The 19,188-nt window shown below is 37.7% G+C and overlaps 1 protein-coding gene across 1 annotated transcript; it reads right to left on the bottom strand.

Annotated features, from left to right (window-relative positions):
• Positions 1-296: 296 nt before the first annotated feature.
• Positions 297-1,250, bottom strand: LOC100676092 (olfactory receptor 5P68-like). The gene has a single exon (XM_003421199.1). It carries the CDS (start codon positions 1,248-1,250, stop codon positions 297-299), a length of 954 nt encoding a protein of 317 aa, XP_003421247.1.
• Between the last annotated feature and the right edge of the window lie 17,938 nt (positions 1,251-19,188).

Raw genomic sequence — 19,188 nt, 5'->3', positions numbered from 1 at the left:
TGAAAGAGTTGTGAGCATAAAATGACAAATTGCACGAATGGACAAACACTTTAAAAAAATACGTCATCCCTGCATTACATTTGGTATTCAATCACCTGGTGTAGGTTAATATTTCCATTTCCATTTCAAATTAATAAGTATTAATTTTTACTTCTTAAAATTGATCACATTTTCCAAATTATTATTACCAATTTATGGACTTTGAGTGTTGATTACTCAAATATTGTGTTAATGAAAATCACATGAACCCCAAGTTTTGCCGAATTCCCTTAACTCTCTGTATATCACATTATTTCCTAGCCACAGTTACTTTTTAACCAGTGTAGTTTTGCTCCTTTCTTCAGAGCAATTTGGATACCCTTGTTTCTCAGACTATAGACTAAGGGATTTAGAAGGGTTGTGAGCACTGTGCAGAGAAGTGATAAAATCTTGTTCAGATTGAGTGTTTTTCCTGATGCTGGTGTCATGTACACCACAACCATGGTGCCATAAAACACAAATACAACAATCAAGTGGGAGGAGCAGGTGGAAAAGGCTCTGTATCTCCCTGTAGAAGAAGAAATCTTTAAAATGGAGAACATAATGAAACTATAAGATAACAAGGTCCAAAGGAAAGGAGACAGGGATAGGAATGATGAAGCAAAGGCCACCCTCTCAACCACTGCAGTGTCTGTGCAGGAGAGCTTCACCAGTGGGAAGAAGTCACAAAAGAAATGGTCTATTATGTGGGGACCACAGAAGGTTAATGTTGCAAACAAAATTAGCATAGATCCCAGGAATAGGAGACCACCAATCCATGATCCAACTGCCAGCTTGACACAAGCTCTGTTGTCCATAAGCACTGAGTATCTCAGGGGCCAACAGATGGCCAAGTAGCGATCATAGGACATGACAGCCAGAAGAAAACACTCTACAGTGAGCAGAGCCCCAAAAGCATAGAGTTGCACTACACAGGCTGTAAAGGAGATAGTGACACCACCAGCCACGACCTCCCTCAGCAGCTGAGGGACAATGCTGATTGTGTAGCCAACATCCACACAGGATAAGTGGCACAGAAAGAAATACATTGGAGTATGTAAGTGTGCACTTTTCTGGACGGCAAGAATCAGCAGCAGGTTACCACACAGTGTGACAACATAAAGGCTTAGGAACAAAAGGAAAAGGGCAGTCCCAACTTCTTTGAGGTCCCCAAATCCCAGCAAGATCACATAAGTGATATTGGAGATATTTCCCTTCTGGTTGTCTTCCATCTGAGGGCATCAGATAAAATATCCCAGTAGATAAAATATAGGGTGAAGCAATTTAAAATAACATATTTCCGAGGGAACTTGTTGCTGCAAAACCAGGGACATAGTCATATTTTCCAGTAAGCCCAATGATGCTATTCTTCTCCAAAAAAATTTTTCTCATCTCTAAACTGGCATCTTAGATTATGTCTTCCATTCTGATGTTACATGTGAAAAATGCCTAGAAGCCAGGTCAGTTTGGGGTGAGGGCTAAAAAAATGAGTATATATATAAGCTTTGGTAATTTAACTTTTAATCCTGCTTATCAGTGAATCTCTTGTTTGTCTCTCATGCTCTGTATTTGCAGCTTTCTCTTCCATTCCTCTCCCTTAAAAGATGCAAATGAAAACAAAATAGCTAGAATGAGGATAATGCTCATGGAAACAATGATAGGATCAGGTCCAGAGCGTGTCCTGACAAAATTACAAAATGAGAGTATTTGACTTGGGCTTTCTCATTTCTTTGGCCTATTTTGTTTCCTTCCTTATGTCTTAACATTCCACTGCGGCACTGGGAAAAAAGCTTCTTATTCGCAGTTGGAATTCTCTGTCTCAACAAAGGTGTGCATATGAAAAGGTTCAAGATGTTGCACATAGCTAGGGCCTTCATCTGAGAAGAAATTTGCTTTTCAGTAGACTTTCAGTTATCACACACTTTTTTTTTTGAATCTAGGAGAGTGGATATGTATAAATTTTGAATACAATGATGGTGCCTAAATTTGCAAACACTTGAATGATAAAAAGCAGGATATAACTTATGGAAAATTAACTCAATGTGCTGCACTGTAAATATTATTCATCCAAATTCTAAAAACCTAAAAAATTCTTTATGGGAAAATAGGAATGGATTATTGAGAAATGAAAAAGGGAGGTAGTGCTTGGAACTGGGAGTAAAGAGTGAATAAATCCGATAATATAAACAGAAACTGAGCTCAGAATGTCAAGCAGTATTTTCATCAAGGTGGTCTATCTCTGCTTTCGCCTGCTGTGTTTTTTAATCATCTTTGAATCTATAGTTTTAATACTTACTTTATCTGGAGCCAAAGATGAAGCAAGTACTTCTCTGGTCATGGGTAATTGAAGTCTTGAGCTCCCACTGAGGAAGTAACTAAGAGAAAATTTGCTTTCTCCTTAAATTTGGTTATTTACAAGAAACCTGCAAAACTTCCTTGCATTTTGCAGAATCTGAAAGCCTCAATATTTTATTTCTTTGCATGACATTAAGAACACACAATCAATATTAAAAAAAAAATCCACTTTTATGTTTAAACTGCAACTTCATTTATACCAGAATGATTACCTGAATTCTGCATTGGTTGACATTCATTTTCACATAATTATCCAAAAGTCGTTATTGAAATTGGAATGTCTCAAGAATACAACATTCAGAACATGAACCTCTGATTATATTAAACCCAGTATACAGTTTTTTTTTTGTATTTCTCTGTTTGTACATTATAGTCATAAGCTTTACCTCCAGAACTCCCAGGATACATGAACTTTTAAAAATAAATTCTGGTGGGAGAATCTCACCTGAATTTTAATTTACCAAGAGGATTCATGTTGAGAAAACTGCATGTTTACCATCCACATGAATTTTTAGGGAAAGGCAGCAAAACTGACAAAAGGATCATTTGGGCTTTGAAATATTTGATAGAGTTGAGTACTTTGCCAAAAGCTACATTTATTCTTCTCTAGTTATTCCTCCACCTCCTTTTGTTTCTTTATTTTTTCTCCTCTTTCTCCTATTTCCGCTTGTCCTACTTCTCCAATTTCTCTTCTCTTCTCCTCTTCTTTCTTAGTCGTTCTCCCCACCTAATCTTATTTTGGCAAAAAGTAAACATATAAAAGATAAAAGACTATTAACTGCATAAAAACCTATTTTGAAGGATAAAATATTTCTCAGGGGCACTCCTCTCTAAATTATTGCACAGTTTAGTTACAGGCAGCTCAAGGAAAAATCAAAAAGTTATTGATTAGTTAGTGATAGAAAATCCAGTGTAAAATCATATAAAATCTAGTTAAACAGGAATTGAGGAATAGAATTTTAGAACTAGAAATAAATGGTGTTGAGAAATGAAGAAACACATTAACAATATATGTTTATGCAAGTTCTACTTTAGTACGACAGTTTGACAAAAGCCTTAGTCATCCATCCTTTCTGACACTACAATACATAAATACTAATTTATAGTCATCATAACAATGTACACAATGAGCGGGCAAGTGTATACTGAGTAAGAACAAAATGTAAGAGTGGTGGGGGTGGGAGCTGGACCCTGGTTTCAGGGAACATCTAGGTCATTTGGCATAGCAAAGTGTATTTAGAAAATGTTCTGCATCCCACTTCAGTGATTGGCATCTGGGGTTTAAAAAGCTAACAAGTGGCCATCTAAGATGCATCAATTGACTTCATCCCACCTGGAGCAAAGGAGAATGAAGAACACCAAAGGCACAAGGAAGATATGAGCCCAAGAGAAAGAAAGGGCCACATAAACCAGAGACTCCATCAGTCTAAGATCAGAAGAACTAGATGGTGCCCAGCTATCACAAATGACTGCCTTGACATGGAACGCAACAGAGGATCCCTGATGGAGCAGGAGAAAAGTGAGATACAGACTTCAAATTCTAGTAAAAAGACTGGGCTTAATGAATGGTCTGACTGAGACTCAAGGTACCCCAGAGGTTATGGCCCTGAGACTCTCTGTTAGCCCAAAACTAAAATCATTCCTGAAGCCAACTCTTCAGACAAAGATTAGACTGGACTATAAGACATAAAATGATACTGGCGAGGAGTGTGCTTCTTAGCTCAAGTAGACACATGAGAATAAGTGGGCAGCTCCTGTCTGGGGGCAAGACAAGAAGGCAGAGAGGGACAGAAGCTGATTGAATGGACACAGGAAATACAGAGTGGAGAGAAGGAGTGTGCTGTCATATTGTAGGAACAGCAACTAGGGTCAGATAACAATGTTTGTATAAGTTTTTGTATGAGAAACTGACTTGAATTGTAAACTCTCATTAAAACACAGTTTAAAAAAGAGCTCTTTAAAGTGCTAAAAAAAAAACACATTGTAAGCTATTGATGAATAGGGAAAATTGTGGGAGCAGAAGCACATAACTACTGTGCAGTTATTGTAACGAAGGAGAGTGAACACTTTGGGGGGGAGGATTTTGTGGATCGCCTCAGACCAGTTTTAAACTTAGAGGAGCCTAGGACAACAGCAGCAGATAGAAGTAAGGAGGGTCTTCAACTAGAAAAGTTGACTTTAAAAAAAAAATCTGCTGACAGATCAGCATTTAGTTTCCGACAGCAATCCTCCCCTACTTTCCCTTGAATTTACCAAATGTGGCTGCAAAACAAAGCAACTCAAAAATCTACATGTAGGCTCTTGAATTCCTCTCATTCCATTGAACTTTTCGCTGAATACTCATCTTGAAATTCTGTCCATAAAGAATTTCAGAGAAAATTGGACCAAACAAAAACAAAACAAAAGAAAATAAACTCTTCTTCCCTCATGGTTAAGAGATACACAGTGTGTGCTTAGAAAAAGCAACACAGCCCTACATTCTTAAATATGAATGAAAACCACAAAAGATACAGGGAAAAAAAAAAGCACAAAAGATAAAACTCAAGCTACTTGAACAAAACACCTGACTCTGGGAAGAAAGAAGACATTTGCAGAGCAAACTGCAACTTGAGAACTGTAAAACAGAAACATAATTTTACACAGAAATCCCCAGAAATTTTTAGAAGTGCCATGAAACTTCTTAAAGGGAGACTTTTTTTTTTTAATCTAAAATTGTATACCCAATCAAAATGAAGTATACGGACAATATACATTTTTTTTTTTTATGGGATAGTCATAAAGCTCATTTCCTATATGTTTTATCAGAGGAAGAAAGAAAATTTCGGGATGACATCTAGACAGAAGCACCATAAAGAAATTCATACAAATTATGGTAATATTTTGGGGGCATCAGAAAAAGTATTGCAAAAATTTTAAAAGGAAATTGGATCCCATCCAAGCAACACAAAAATATTCTAAAAACTTTGAATTAATTTGGTAAATGTTTGTTGTTATTTTCCATTGGCTTGACTGTGACTCACAGTGACCTTATATATAACAGAGTTGATTGCTGCTTGTGCTGTGCCATCTTCATGACTGTTGGTATTCGTTCAACAGAAAAAAAAATAGTCCATTTTGTATCTAAAGAAGGACAAAAAGACAAAGTATGAGAAGGAAAGAAAAAGAGGGGAAGTAAAAAGGGAGGAAGGCATGAGTAAGAGAGCGATAGGGACAAAGGGAGGGAGTGAGAGAAGAAACAAAGTGAACAAGAAAGGAACAAATTTACAGCCACAATATACCAATACCAAACCCATTGCTGCTAAGTTGACTCTGACTCGTAGAAACCCTGTAGGACAGAGTGGATCCCTGGTTTTGCAATGGTTAAGAGCTTAGCTGCTGATCAAAAAGTCAGCAGTTTGAATCCACCTACCACTCCTTGGAAACCTTATACGGCAGTTAGGGTCGTTGTGAGTAGGAATCAACTCAATGTCAGCAGGGTAGGACAGGATTGAACTGCCTCTCCATAGTGTTTCCAAGGCTGTAGATTTTTATGGAAGCAGACTGCCAAATTTCTCCCATGGTGGCTTCGAATCACTGAACTTTTGGTTGGCAGCTCAGCTCTTAACCACTGTACAACCAGGGCTCCTATATGCCTAATATGAAGGAAACTAAACATTAGTAAGATTTTGTGGAATTAATGGGGTATAAAAAGTAGAATCAATATACCCTTGGCAATTGGATTATATTTTTTTCAAATTCCTCAAGCTCACGATTTAAAATCTAGCACAATCCTTTGCCTTTTTGACTGATATTAATAAAGGTAAGCTAGTGGCTTACTTTAAAAAAAAAAATTAAATAAAACTTTAGATTAAATCATAAAAAATTGATATCTTTTCAAAAGAGAATTTTAGTGTTATCTTGAACAATATTTGCTTAGATAATATATTGTTGAGAATAAAATTCTATTATCTATCTTAACTCAATGATCAATAGCTCATGTATTAGAGATACTGGAAAGTCCTATGAAGTGAAATCCCTTGAGTATGACCAAGTGAATCTGTGCTTGTCTTGGATGGTCTTTCAGGTGAAGAGTATGAAAGTGAAACTCATGCAGGAAGGCCCTAAAACAAAAATAATTTAGTACTCACCACTCTGAGAAAGGAGACCACAGCACTTTGACTCAGGGTGTTGCTTCTGGGAAAAGGTAACAAAAAGTTCAAACAATAGGAGAGGGCTTCTGTATGGCAAGCAGAGTAGGGTCTCAGGATTAGCAGACTGAAGACATATTGTCAGTATTAAGGATTGAATTGTGTCCCCCCAAATTATGTGTCATCTTGGCTAGGCCATGATTTCAGTATTGTGTTTCGTCCTCCATTTTACAATGTGATGTAATTATCCTAGGTGTTGTAACTCCAAACCTTTATGTTATTAATGAGGTAGGATTAGAGGCAGTAATGTTAATGAGGGAGGACACAATCTACAGAATTAGATTGTATCTTCAGTCAGTCTTGTTTGAGATATAAAAGAGAGAAGCAAGCAGAGAAAGAGAGGGACCTCATTACTACCAAGCAAGAAGAGCCAGGAGTGGAGCAAATACTTTGGACCTGGAGTCACTGTGGTAAGAAGCTCCTAGACCAGGAGAAGACTGATGACAAAGACCTTGCCCCAGAGCCAACAGAGAGAGAAAGTCTTCACCTGGAGCTGGTACCCTGAATTCGAACTTCTAGCCTCCTAAACCATGAGAGAATAAATTTCTGTTTGTGAAAACCATCCACTTGTATTTCTGTTATAACAGCACTAGATAACTAAGACAGTCAGTTTAAAAGTTTCTAGTTTGTTAGCACAGGAAAAAGGAGAAATTTTTATCACAGGTAATCATATAAGACATGGCCAAGAGGGGCAAGGATTAACTATTGCCTTTGAGAGACTAGGTTACAAGATAGTAACCCAGATAGTAATTTTATCATGAGAAACCTAATAGGCATGGCCAGTAGGAAAAGTTAGACTACAGCTTCTGAGAGACTGTGTGACAAGTAAGAATGGTCATATCAGACAGTGAGTGAAAGGGCAACTAGGAGAAATTAATAGATGCCAAGGCAGCAAACTATGTAGACTGTACACTGGTCTTATGGCAATCAACCCTGTGATGGCTGCGCATCATTAGCATGGATGTGAGACACTGGTTGTCTTTGTTGTTAAATGTGAAAGGCATTGGGTTACCCAACTATTTAAGACAGTTGTAGTTTAGTTGGGTTTCCTGTGTGTAGTAGAGATCACAAGACTGCCTGTCGGGTGTAGGGGAGGTTGACCAGGAAAAGTCCAGTGTATTTCCAAGTCCCTAGTGACCAGAGCCATAAATGATAAGAGTGTTCACGGTGATGTCATCTCCAACAACTAAATCTTGGACTGTGACTAGGTCATCTAAAGCAGTGTCATTGGAGGTGGTGTGAGGGGACACCCAGAAAAAGTATAGCTTTCCCAAGTGGCTATCCACTGGGAATATGTTGAAGCATTTGTGGGCATGGCCTTGTGATATATTTTAGTTGCCTGATCAAAGATGTTTCTACACTGGACCCTGAGGCTGCTAGTGCTTCAGGTCTCTTTGACATTTTTCGGGTCATCAGGTTTGAAATGGGAAAAGCTATCGCTGTTTTTTGTCAGCTTCGGCTTGGGGCTTTGATCCACAGCTGCGGAATGTTCTGGTCACATTCATAAACCAGTTGGAGTGTTACTGGGCCTCATATATAATGTTTTTTTTGTACATATAGAAGTGAGACATATTCCCTTTTAAATATAAGAAGAGGTGGTGAGAAGGTTTTTTTGCTTGTTTTTTATGTTGGTAGGAAGTCTGAGTCAGCCAAAAGGCCTTGAATCAAGACAGATTGAGGTCTGGGGCAAGAGGGGGAGCCATTTAGGAATCTTATGCCTATTTTATAACTCACATAGGAGCTGTTGAGGAGAACATTAGGTCTCTCAGGAAGAGAGGAAAGTTCCATTGAATACCTTTTTCAAGATCCCAGCATTGGAAAGTGAAGTGTGCCGGAGTCACTCTCAGTAATGTCTGGAATGTGGAAGGATAGGAGCTTTATATTACAGCCTTAACATATATAATGATACATGTGTGACCTTGATTTATATTTTGACTATCTATGATGCAAGACATACCCAGAGATTTTACCCTGAAAGAAACAACTCCAAGGCTATTACCTAAAAGTTTGTAAAAAAAAAAAAAAAAAAATGTGTAGGTAAGTCCACTTGTCAGCCAGGGCATCCAGTACTAAGATGACTGTCTGATGTCTGGCCAGTTGTGCTGACATGTGATTAAGAGATGGAAAGTATCAGAATTCCACTGATATCCATCACTTTTTTGATGTGGGTGGTATCAAATATATAGTCTATGAACTCTCATTTCTGTTCAATTAGTTAATCCGAAGAGGTGTACCTGGTAGTCAAGGGCCTGGAGGGAGGGTGAACTTCTCCAACAATATGATACCTAGAAAGTGACTGAGTACAGGAATGCCAACCCCTCCTGCAGGTGGAATATGCCAGAAAGCCCAGGTTTGCCTCCACCGTGTATCAAGGAGAAAGCCTCAGTAGCCGGGCCAAACTTGTGGCGTACTGCTATCTGGGTCTAACACATAATGACCAGGTGGGTCACAGGCTCTGTAAGAGCCTCTGTTTCCATGATAGCACAGTATGCTGTCAGCAATTATGGCACTAATGGTGAATGGCACAGGGCTTAGAAGGGTGGATTCTTGCATCAGAAGTCCACAGGGAACTTATGGCCATCATAGGTGGTCCAGAGACTCCAAGAGTTATGAGATGAGGTTCTTAAAGCTTTACAGTAAAGGAATCTCTGATTTTAGTATGGACAGCTTTTAGAGCCTTTTGTTGAAGGGGCCCCATTCATGGAGGGCTGCATTGTAAATAGAAGCAGCAGTGAGATTAAATGAAATTTGTAAATGAGGAATATGTTGCCTTTAGAACCCTAATACGCTAAAAGATGTTGGACTTGCACGTTCTTAATTAGTGTATTAAATAAGTCTCCTCAAAATTATGCTCTTTGAGAAAGGTGGGTACAATTTAGATCTTGCCTGTAAAAATCGTGTGCAAAGTAAGGCTGCTGAGGTATCCCATGGGTGGTGCAGCAAAGGAGTACTGTGTCCCTTCAGAGGTTATTAATAGGCAAACTGTGGTTGAGAGGCTTTTGGAGTAGACACTAAATAGAACATATTAGTCAAATGTATAATAGAGAAATATTTACTGGCTTATGATTGGGTAGAGGCAATAATTTTAATAATAATAGGTATTGGATATTGGGCCACAGCATTAAGGCTTCAGTAATCTACCATGAGGTGCCAGTTATCCCTGCCAGGTTTAATAACAGGCATGATGTGGGTTGTTAAATGGAGAAATAGAGGGGATAATTACCCCTTTACTAAAACTGTAATTACAGCCCCAGTATTGATTAATTTCATGAAGGTTGCCAGTTGGTATATTTCCGTAGACATAAAAGTTAAAAAAATACATATTTTTTAAATTTATTTTTATTAAAAGTTAAGGTAGAACTTATGTATGAAAGGTGAAAAAGCAAATCACTACCTTTTTTATCTTTTGCTGTATAAATTACTTAAAGAATTTTGGGTTTCCAGCTTGGTCAAATTATAAGCCTCCATTTAAATTTAATAATATATGTGTGTATGTGTGTATATATACATATATGTATACATGTATTCATTCATTTATTCATATTTTCTCCCCTTGTATCCATTTTTTTTTTCTTTCTCCCTTTGTCACTGAATATACTATGGGGGGGCTTTTGCTCTATTTTGTTTATATTTATAATCTTTTCTTCTGTTTTTAGTTGCCATCAAGTAGGCTCTGACTTATAGCAACCTCATGTATAAAAGAACAAAACTTGCCAGGTCCAGTGCCTCACTAATGTTGATATATTTGAGCCCATTTTGAAGTCATCATGTCAATTCATTTCATTTTTGGTGACCTTTTCTACTTTACAAAGCATGATGTCCTTTTTCAGCAATCGGTCCCCCCAATGACCTGTCCAAAGAAAGTGAGACAAAGTCTTGCCATCCTTGCTTATAAGGAGTGTTCTGGCTGTGCTTCCTCTAAGACAAATTTGTTTGTTCTTCTCGAAGTCTATGGTATACTAAATATTCCTTGCCAACACCACAATGTGAATGTTTCAATTCATTGTCCAGCTTTTCCATGTGTATGGGGCAATTGAAAAGGTCATGTTTTTGCTGCAGATTTGTCCAGTGCGATACATTGTTTGATTTCTTGACTGCTGCTTAAAAAGGCATTTATTGTTGATCCTAGTAGAATGAAATCCTTGAAAACTTCGGTTTCTTCACCTTCTATCATTGATGTTTATTGGCCCAGTTGTGAAGATTTTCACTTTATATTCAGGTGTAAACCATCCTGAAGACTATAATCTTTGGCCTTCATCTTTAAGTGCTTGAAGTCATCGCCATTTTAGGCAAGCAAGGTTGTGTCACTGCTTATTGTATGTTGTTAGTGAATCTCCAATCCTGATGCTGCATTCATCTTCATCTATTCCAGCTTCTTGGGTTACTTATTCAGCATGCAGATTGAGCAAATTCGGCGAAAGGATACAAACCTGCCGCACACCTTTTCCAGTTTTATAACAAGTAGTATCCCCTTGTTCTGTTTGAAAGACTGCCTCTTGATCTATGTACAGATTCTGCATGAGCACAGGTAAATTCTCTGCAATTTCCATCCACTGTGATGTTATCTGTAATTTGTTATGATTTGTGTAGTCAATAAAACATAGGTAAACATATTCTGGCATTCTCTGCTTTCAGCCAAGATTCATTTGGCAACGACAATGATACCGTTCCACATTCTCTTCTTAATCTGTCTTGAAGTTTGGAAGCTTCCTGTCAATGTACGATGCAGCTTTTTTTTTTTGACATTATCATCAGTAAAATTTTGCTAGCATATGATAGTAATGATATTGTTTGATAATTGTCGTACTCTTTTTTACTGTCTTTCATTGCAGTTAGCATAAATATGGATCTCTTCCAGTTGGTTGGCCAGGTAGCCATTTTCCAAATTTATTGACATAGACGAATAAGCACTTTCAGAGTTGCATCCTTTGTTGAAGCATCTCACCTGGTATTACAGCAATTCCTGAAGCCTTGTTTTCCACCAGTGCACTCAATAAGCTTGAACTTCCTTTACTAAAAGCAATTGTGGATCATATGGTACCTTCTGGAATGTTTAAAAATCCATCAATTATTTTGGGTACAATGACTCTGTGTATTCCTTCTATTTCTTTGATGCTTCCTGCATCATTCAATCTTTTGCCCGTAGTAGAGTCCTTAAGTATTGCAACCCCAGACTTGAACTACTCTTCAACTCTTCCAGCTTGAGAAATGCTAACCTTGTTCTTTCCTTTTGGTTTTCTAACCCCAGCCCTTTGCACATTTCATTGTAATATTTTACTTTGTCTTTTCAGGCTGCCATTCAAAATCTTTTGTTCAGCTCTTTTACTTCATCATTTCTTCAGTTTGTTTTAGATACTCTGCACGTAAGAACAAATTTCAGTGTCTCTTCTGACATCTGTTTTGTTCTTTTCCTACTTTCCTGTTTTATTTATTTACTTATATAGTTTTGTTGCCCTCTTATATTCCTCATGTATGATTTCATACATGATTTCGTTGATGTCATCCCACAACTCTTCTCTCAGTCATTAGTGTTTAATACATCAACCCTGTTCTTGATATGGTCTCTAAATTCAGGTGAGATGTATTCAAGATTGCACTTTAACTTCTGCGGATCGTACTGATTTCCTTCAGCGTCACCTTGAACTTGCCCACGAGCAGCTGACGATCTGTCCCACAGGCAGCCTCCGGCTTTGTCTTCACTTGTGATTTTTACATTACCCACCGTCTCCTTTCACAGACGCACTGCATTTGATGTCTGCGTGATCCATCTGGTAAAGTCTCAGGTAGAGTCTTCCACTGCATTGTTAGAAAAAGTGTTTCTGAAGAAGGAGTCATTGGCCTTGCAGGATTCTATAATTTCTATCAGCAAGGCCTTATTTTCCCACTACCGATCCTCTTGTTTGTTCCCAACTTTTGCATTCCTTTCACCAGTAATTATCAATGCCTCAATGTACCTTGATTGCACATTCAATCAATTTTAGGCTACAGAAGCTTGTAAAAATCACCAAATTCTCCATATTTGACATGAATGGTTGGTGTGTATATTTGAACAATAGTCATATTTACTCATCTTCCTTATAGGCATACAGATATTAACATATCAGTGATGGGTGATGTCAAGATAGATCTTAAAATGTTCTTTTTTGAGGATGAATACAACGTTGTTACTCTTCAATTTGCCACTCTCTGCATAGTAGCTTGTTAGATTCTAAAAGGCCAATACCAGCCCATTTCAGCTCAAGAATGCCTAGGATATTAACCTTCAAGCATTCTGTATTGTTTTTTTTTTACAACTTCCAGTTTTCCTTGATTCATAATTCCTGCATGTCAAGTTCCGGTTACTAATGGATATTTGCTGCTTTTACTTCTCATTCTTGATTGTGCCACATCAACAATGAAGGTAACAAAAGCTTTACTCTCTCCTTACCATTAATGTTGGCTCTACTTTGGGGAGACATCTCTTCCCCTGTCGTATTTTGAGTGCCTTCCAAACTCAGAGGCTCACCTTTGAGCACTATATTCAGCAATATTTTCTCACTATCCATAAAGTTTTCACTGGCTAATTTTTGGAAATAGATTGCCTCCACCCATTGGTCAGTTTGTTGTACTGTTCTTGCTTGTGCATTGCTATGATGCTACAAGCTATGTCACTGATATTTCAAATACTAGCCGGGTCACCATGGTGGACATGTTTCAGTGGAGCTTCCAGAATAAAATCTGTTAGGAAACAGGGCCTGGCATTTTTTTTTCTTCTTGTTAAGTGCCATTGAGACAATTTGGAGTCATAGCAACCCCACATGACAGAGTAGAACTGACCCATAAGTATTCTAGGCTGCATTCTTTCCTGAGCAGATCATCAGTCCTTTCTCCCACAGGGCTGCTGAGTGGGTTTGAATCCCAACCTTTCAATTAGTAGCCTAGTGCTTAACTCTTATGCCACCAAAGTTCCTTCAAATCAGAATAGTCAGGGTTAGGGACCTCTTCCATGGCAATGATTTATAGTTTAAGAACCCTGGGCTTGAGCTGGGTTTGAATTAATTCCTTTGCTGTGCCACAGGAATGCCCTGGTTTTTGTTTGTTTGTTTGTTTGTTTCTCTACAACCTTGAGGATTAGGCTTTGTTGTTATAACAGAGCCATAACAAGTAGAGTTGCAGGTTATAAGAGTGAAGATCTGGATTGAATCTGTCATTGATTAGCTTCTAAGTCTTGACTTTTTAAAACATTTTTCCTTTGTTTTGTTGTCATTGTTGTGTTACTGTTGTTGTTAAGCCCCCTCCCCCTTTTCCAGAGTGATCATTTTAAGCCCTCCTTCTTTTTCTGGAGTAACCTGTTAGAGCAGGAGGCTCTGCTTTTCATTTCCAAGCCACATTGTTTTATTTTTCAAACAATGGTTCCAAAACACCACAGTGAGTAAAGCTGAAAGGTAATAGACAGTTTTAAAAAGATAAGTTGTATGCTAGTAAACCTCTAAAACTGAGGCACTTGGCATAAAAAAAATATCTGACATAAGTTATAAATCAAAACTCCATTTTGTTGCAAGCTCCTGTGTCTGTATTCCTGAGAATGTAACCTTGGCTTTGTCCCATTCATGTGCATATGGCCTTGGGCCTCTGGCTGGATAGAACCAGGGGACACTGACCCCCATCAATCATCTTATTTAACTGGCTTGGATTCGCCCCAAGCCACTCTTAACAAATAAAGAGCGGGGGTTAAGAATGTGGTTTAGCTACTCTTTGTAGATAAGAGTGGTGGTCAAGAATGTGATTGTAGGAGAAGGAGTTTGCTCATGATGTTCCAGGAAGATGGTAGTTGAAAATAAAATGGATCATGTGACCATCACACTCCATTCTGATGTAAAAAGAGCAAATGATTTTAAAATCTTTGTGGTTTTTCCAGTAACTTCTTAGCATATAGACAATCAGAAGATTTTTACTGTCAGTTCCTCAAAAAGTAATAACCAGTCTAAAGTGCCCACATATATCCCTTAAGCCAATCATCTTAAAATCTCTGCTTTGAAGTAGCCTGCTTTCAATTTCCCTAAATTCTCAATCGCCAATCTATCGTATTCTAAGTTATAAACATTTCTGTTCACCTGCAATTCTCAGGAGCACTTGCATTAACTTTGCAGTATCATGTGTTTCCCCACTTTGAACTGTCTCAAGCCTCCAATAAATCTCTTTGCTTTTATTTTAACAGAGTAAACTTCTTATTTTTGACATTTTCTAGTGTCAGATACATGGGATTCAAAGGCATATTATCTTCCGTGGCCTCAGGGACATCATGGTCTTCAGGGCCCTGGTACAATGGAGCCTCTTGTGATCTCTGTTCTCCCCAGATTTCGGGGAGTTGCCCCAGGTAAAAAGTCTCTTGAATAGAGCTACTCTTCCATGTTTTGTTGATCTTCTAGAGTAACTGAGGCCTTTCTTGCATACTTTCATTTTCAGTTCACACTGAATATTTTGATGAGTTCATTGCCAAATAGAGTTTTTTGAGGCTATTAACATTATACTCCTAGTTCTAATAAGCTACAAAAACAAAAGGTACAGGACAACCACTTAACAGCCAGTAGGGCAATCGCTATGCACTAGACAATTAAAGACTCCTGTGACAGGACAAGCTGGATGTGAGACAGGCCAGAGCACTAGGCCTCCTGCTGGACTCAAGCAAACACTCACACAAGAAAGGTCCACATTTGTCTAAGCAAAACCCACTCCCAACCCTGCAACAAAATCCCTGATAGGACTCTAGTAGACTCTGGGAGAATCAAAGATTCAACCCATTAAGTTTGAATTCATTTTCTTAACAGCCATTCAGGCCTGAGTGCACATTTAGATTTTGACAGCACATGCAGTTTACCGCTAGTAAGATGAGGAATGCTGGCTCTGAAGACTCGGCAGGGCCACCTTCAGGCACCTCAGCTGCTTATATGCGCAAACATTTTGGCCAATGCACTCGCCTGTTTTTAAGTGCTGGCACACCTTTAAAAAGGTAGTCTAGGGGATCATTGGCCATTATGGGGCTCTTTTGAACTAAATAAGCCAATTTTCCTGCACAGTAAATTAGAAAATAAACTCTCCTGGATCGGGAGGCTGCAATGGGATGCCTATTTTGATTGGTAACTGCAGGCCTCCAAAAGACATCCAGTCAGTGAAATTGCTTCTCTGCAAGGTACCGTTTCCAAATTAAGGAAACTAAGGAATTGCAATGTCAAAATTCATCCCTTACTCCCTCTGTGCCATTGCCAGCTGCTACTCCTTTGTATCCATCTTTGCTTTCTTATTCCACTGATAACACCTGACCTGATCTCCCTTTCTTTACAACAAAATTCAGCCAATAAACCTCTGTCTGAATTGTCTTTTGAAACCTGTTCTAATACAGACACAAAACAACTTTCCTGTATTACTTTTCTCCTTTGTATGCACTCAAAATTGCAAAAAAATATTGTGATAGAATTTCTTCTCTGACAATTCGGAAGGAAGGAAACCAAAGTTTCATCCTCTTCTTAACATTCTTCATAAATGAGCTTGGATTTCCCCCTATCAGAATGTCAGTTTGGGATTTGTATTTTAAAACACTATAAGTTGAATATACTGGAAGTAATTTTAAATTTCAGTGATTTCTTTAGTAAAAAATAATTTTCCATCTGCTCTGTCTTTTTTCTTCTACTTTGAGTAAATGAGTTTCTGTTTGTGTTGTCTTTACTTTCCTTTTTTGAGGGACTATTGTTTGATAGTGAGGTTTTCAGAGGGTCTGAGATCTCTCCATCTGAGGCTCTGGCAAGTAAACAAATTTTATCTAGAACCTGTTTTTCCGTTGACTTGCATTGATGTTACCAAAATTCGCTATACGCATTTCAGGAAACTAGGTTCCCCATATGTGTGTCTTGTTTGGTATTGTCTAAGCCTTTTTTTTTTTTTTTAAGCCTGGTTTTTGAGCTGGAGTCATAGACAAGTGAATTTTTGTGAGTTTTGTTTTTTTCTGAGAGTTTGCATCTTGTCTAGAATATTTGTATCTAGGTTTCTGTCTTGTACTAGGTTAAAGGCCGTGGCTGATGTTTTTCATGGAGTTGTCTAAAATTTCAATTCTTTTCTCTTTGAAGAAAGTCTGCTTCTTAAATCCACCTTATTATTTGGACTTTTAGTAGCTACTTGGAGAAATTTTTATATGAACTGGTCTATTTGAAATATACACACACAAAAAAAGATGGATTTTTTAAAATTATTTTGAAAAGAGATATTACTGTACATTGCTTCTCTAAAGGACTTTATAAAGCATGCAAAAAAGGGGTTGTGAAAACAGAATATTTTCCTACCTCTGGATGGTAATATTAAAAACTAGATTATAATATTCCTTTAGAAAATGTTATTTGTTCAGTTTAGTGATAAATAAGCACTTATATAAATTTAGTAGTCTGAATATTTCCATGAATTAATGAAAGTAAATTTGTTTTGACTAAGATTTTTATGTCCTGTAGTATATAATATGTCTTAAAAACAAAACATTCCTAAGTAACTTAAGCTAGGTATTACATGAAATGTGTTTTATTTAAGAAAAAGGGTAATTCTGTCTTAAAATAAAGTTAGTAGTTCTAGAATGAGAAATGGGAGGCATAAGACAAGACTAGAGGGAAAAACGGATATCCAAGAATTAATGCTCATTTACAGAATTACTAAACAGTTTGAGTATTTACTAGGCAAAATAAAAGTCTATGATACAGAAAAGATAAAACTGTTTACCAAGAGAATAGTGAAGAATAGTAAATGGGAAAGAATGTGTTTATATTTTGTCTTTCAAAATTACTAGGTCAACTTAAACATATATAAATTAACAGAGGTGGCCGATTCTTGTCTCTGATCATAGATCAAAGTTTGGGAGGGTGAGACAGGATCAAGTTTCCTTATTCCCGGTCTTTGAGGCCATGAAGCACCAGGAAAGCTTTTAAAGGATCCCTCCCAACTAGGAGAAGACTTTTCAAGACAAAATAAAATAGGAAAGATGCTGTCCTAATGCAATTCTCAGAAATTGGGTGGCTCACCATCAAAATAACTGTAAACAAGTTCTTTCTATTGTAGATGAATTCTTCGAAGCCAAAAATAGAAATCATAATGAGACGTACCTAAAATGAAATGGTAAAAGTTTGAGTGAAAATATAGCCCATTTAAACAAATTTATTTCAACAGTAATTATGTTTTGAGGTATATAGGCTTAAAATAATTTTTAAGATCTTTAGGTAACTTACTGTTATTAAATTGAGTTAGTATTCAAGTTGATATAATTTTGCTTTTTATACCATATAGAAAGATACATATATTTGCATCTGCTGATGAATGTCTTCATTATTGCCACTTAGGGGGTTGTACATTTTTTACTGTATAAGATATGCAACAAAAGACAAAGTTTAAAAAATTCATTAAAAAGGGAATTTATTTGATAAGGTCAAAGATTTTATCTATCCACAAGTTTGATGAATTAATTTACGAGAATATTTTTTTATTGTGCTTTAGTGAAAGTAACAGTTCAAGTCAGTTTCTTATACAAAACTTATACACACACCATTATGTGACCCTAGTTGCTCTCCCTAAAATGTGACAACACACTCCTTCTCTCCACTCTGTATTTCCCATGTCCATTCAACCAGCCCCTGTCCCCCTCTGCCTTCTCATCTTGTCTCCAGACAGGAGCTGCCCACACAGTCTCATGTGTCTACTTGAGCTAAGTAGCACACTCCTCACCAGTATCGTTATATATGTTATAGCCCAGTCTAATCTTTGTCTGAAGAGTTGGCTTTTATTTTTGGGCTAACAGAGATTCTGGGGGCCATGACCTCTGGGGTCCTACCAGTCTCAGTCAGACCATTATGTCTGGTCTTTTTACTAAAATTTGAGGTCTACATCCCTCTTTTTTCCTGCTCCACCAGAGATTCCCTGTTGTGTTCCCTGTCAGGGTAGTCATTGGTGGTAGCCAGACACTGTCTAGTTCTTCTGGTCTCAGGCTGATGAAGTCTCTGGTTTATGTGGTTCTTTCTTTCTTTTGGGTTCATATTTTCCTTGCATCTTTGGAGTTCTTCATTCTCCTTTGCTCCAGATGGGTTGAGGCTAATTGATGCATCTTAGATGGCCACTTGCTAGCTTTTAAAGACCCCAGATACCACTTACCAATGTGGGATGCAGGACATTTTCTTAATAAACTTTGGTACGCCAGTTGACCTAGGTGCCCCTGAAACCACAGTCCCCAGACCCGTGCCCCTGCTACTCTGTCCTTTGAAGTATTTTATCGTATTTAGGAAACTTCTTAGCTTTTGGTTTAGTCCAATTGGGCTGACTACCCCTGTACTGTGTGTTGCCTTTCTCCTATGTAATTAGTGAACACACTTCTCCCTCCCTCCTTCCCCACGCTCGTAACCATCAAATATTTTCTTCTGCACATAAACCTTTTCTTGAGTTCTTATAATAGTGGTCTCATACAATATTTGTCCTTTTAAGATGGACTAATTTTGCCCAGCATAATGCCTTCCAGATTCCTCCATGTTATGAGATGTTTAAAATATTCATTGTTGTTCTTTATTGTTGCATAGTATTCCATTGTGTGACTATAACATAAATTGTTTATCCATTCATCTGTTGTTGG

Source organism: Loxodonta africana, chromosome 2 (assembly GCF_030014295.1).
Source record: "Loxodonta africana isolate mLoxAfr1 chromosome 2, mLoxAfr1.hap2, whole genome shotgun sequence".
In the NCBI taxonomy this organism is placed as follows: Eukaryota; Metazoa; Chordata; class Mammalia; order Proboscidea; family Elephantidae; genus Loxodonta; species Loxodonta africana.
This window is presented reverse-complemented; position numbering and strand designations above follow the sequence as displayed.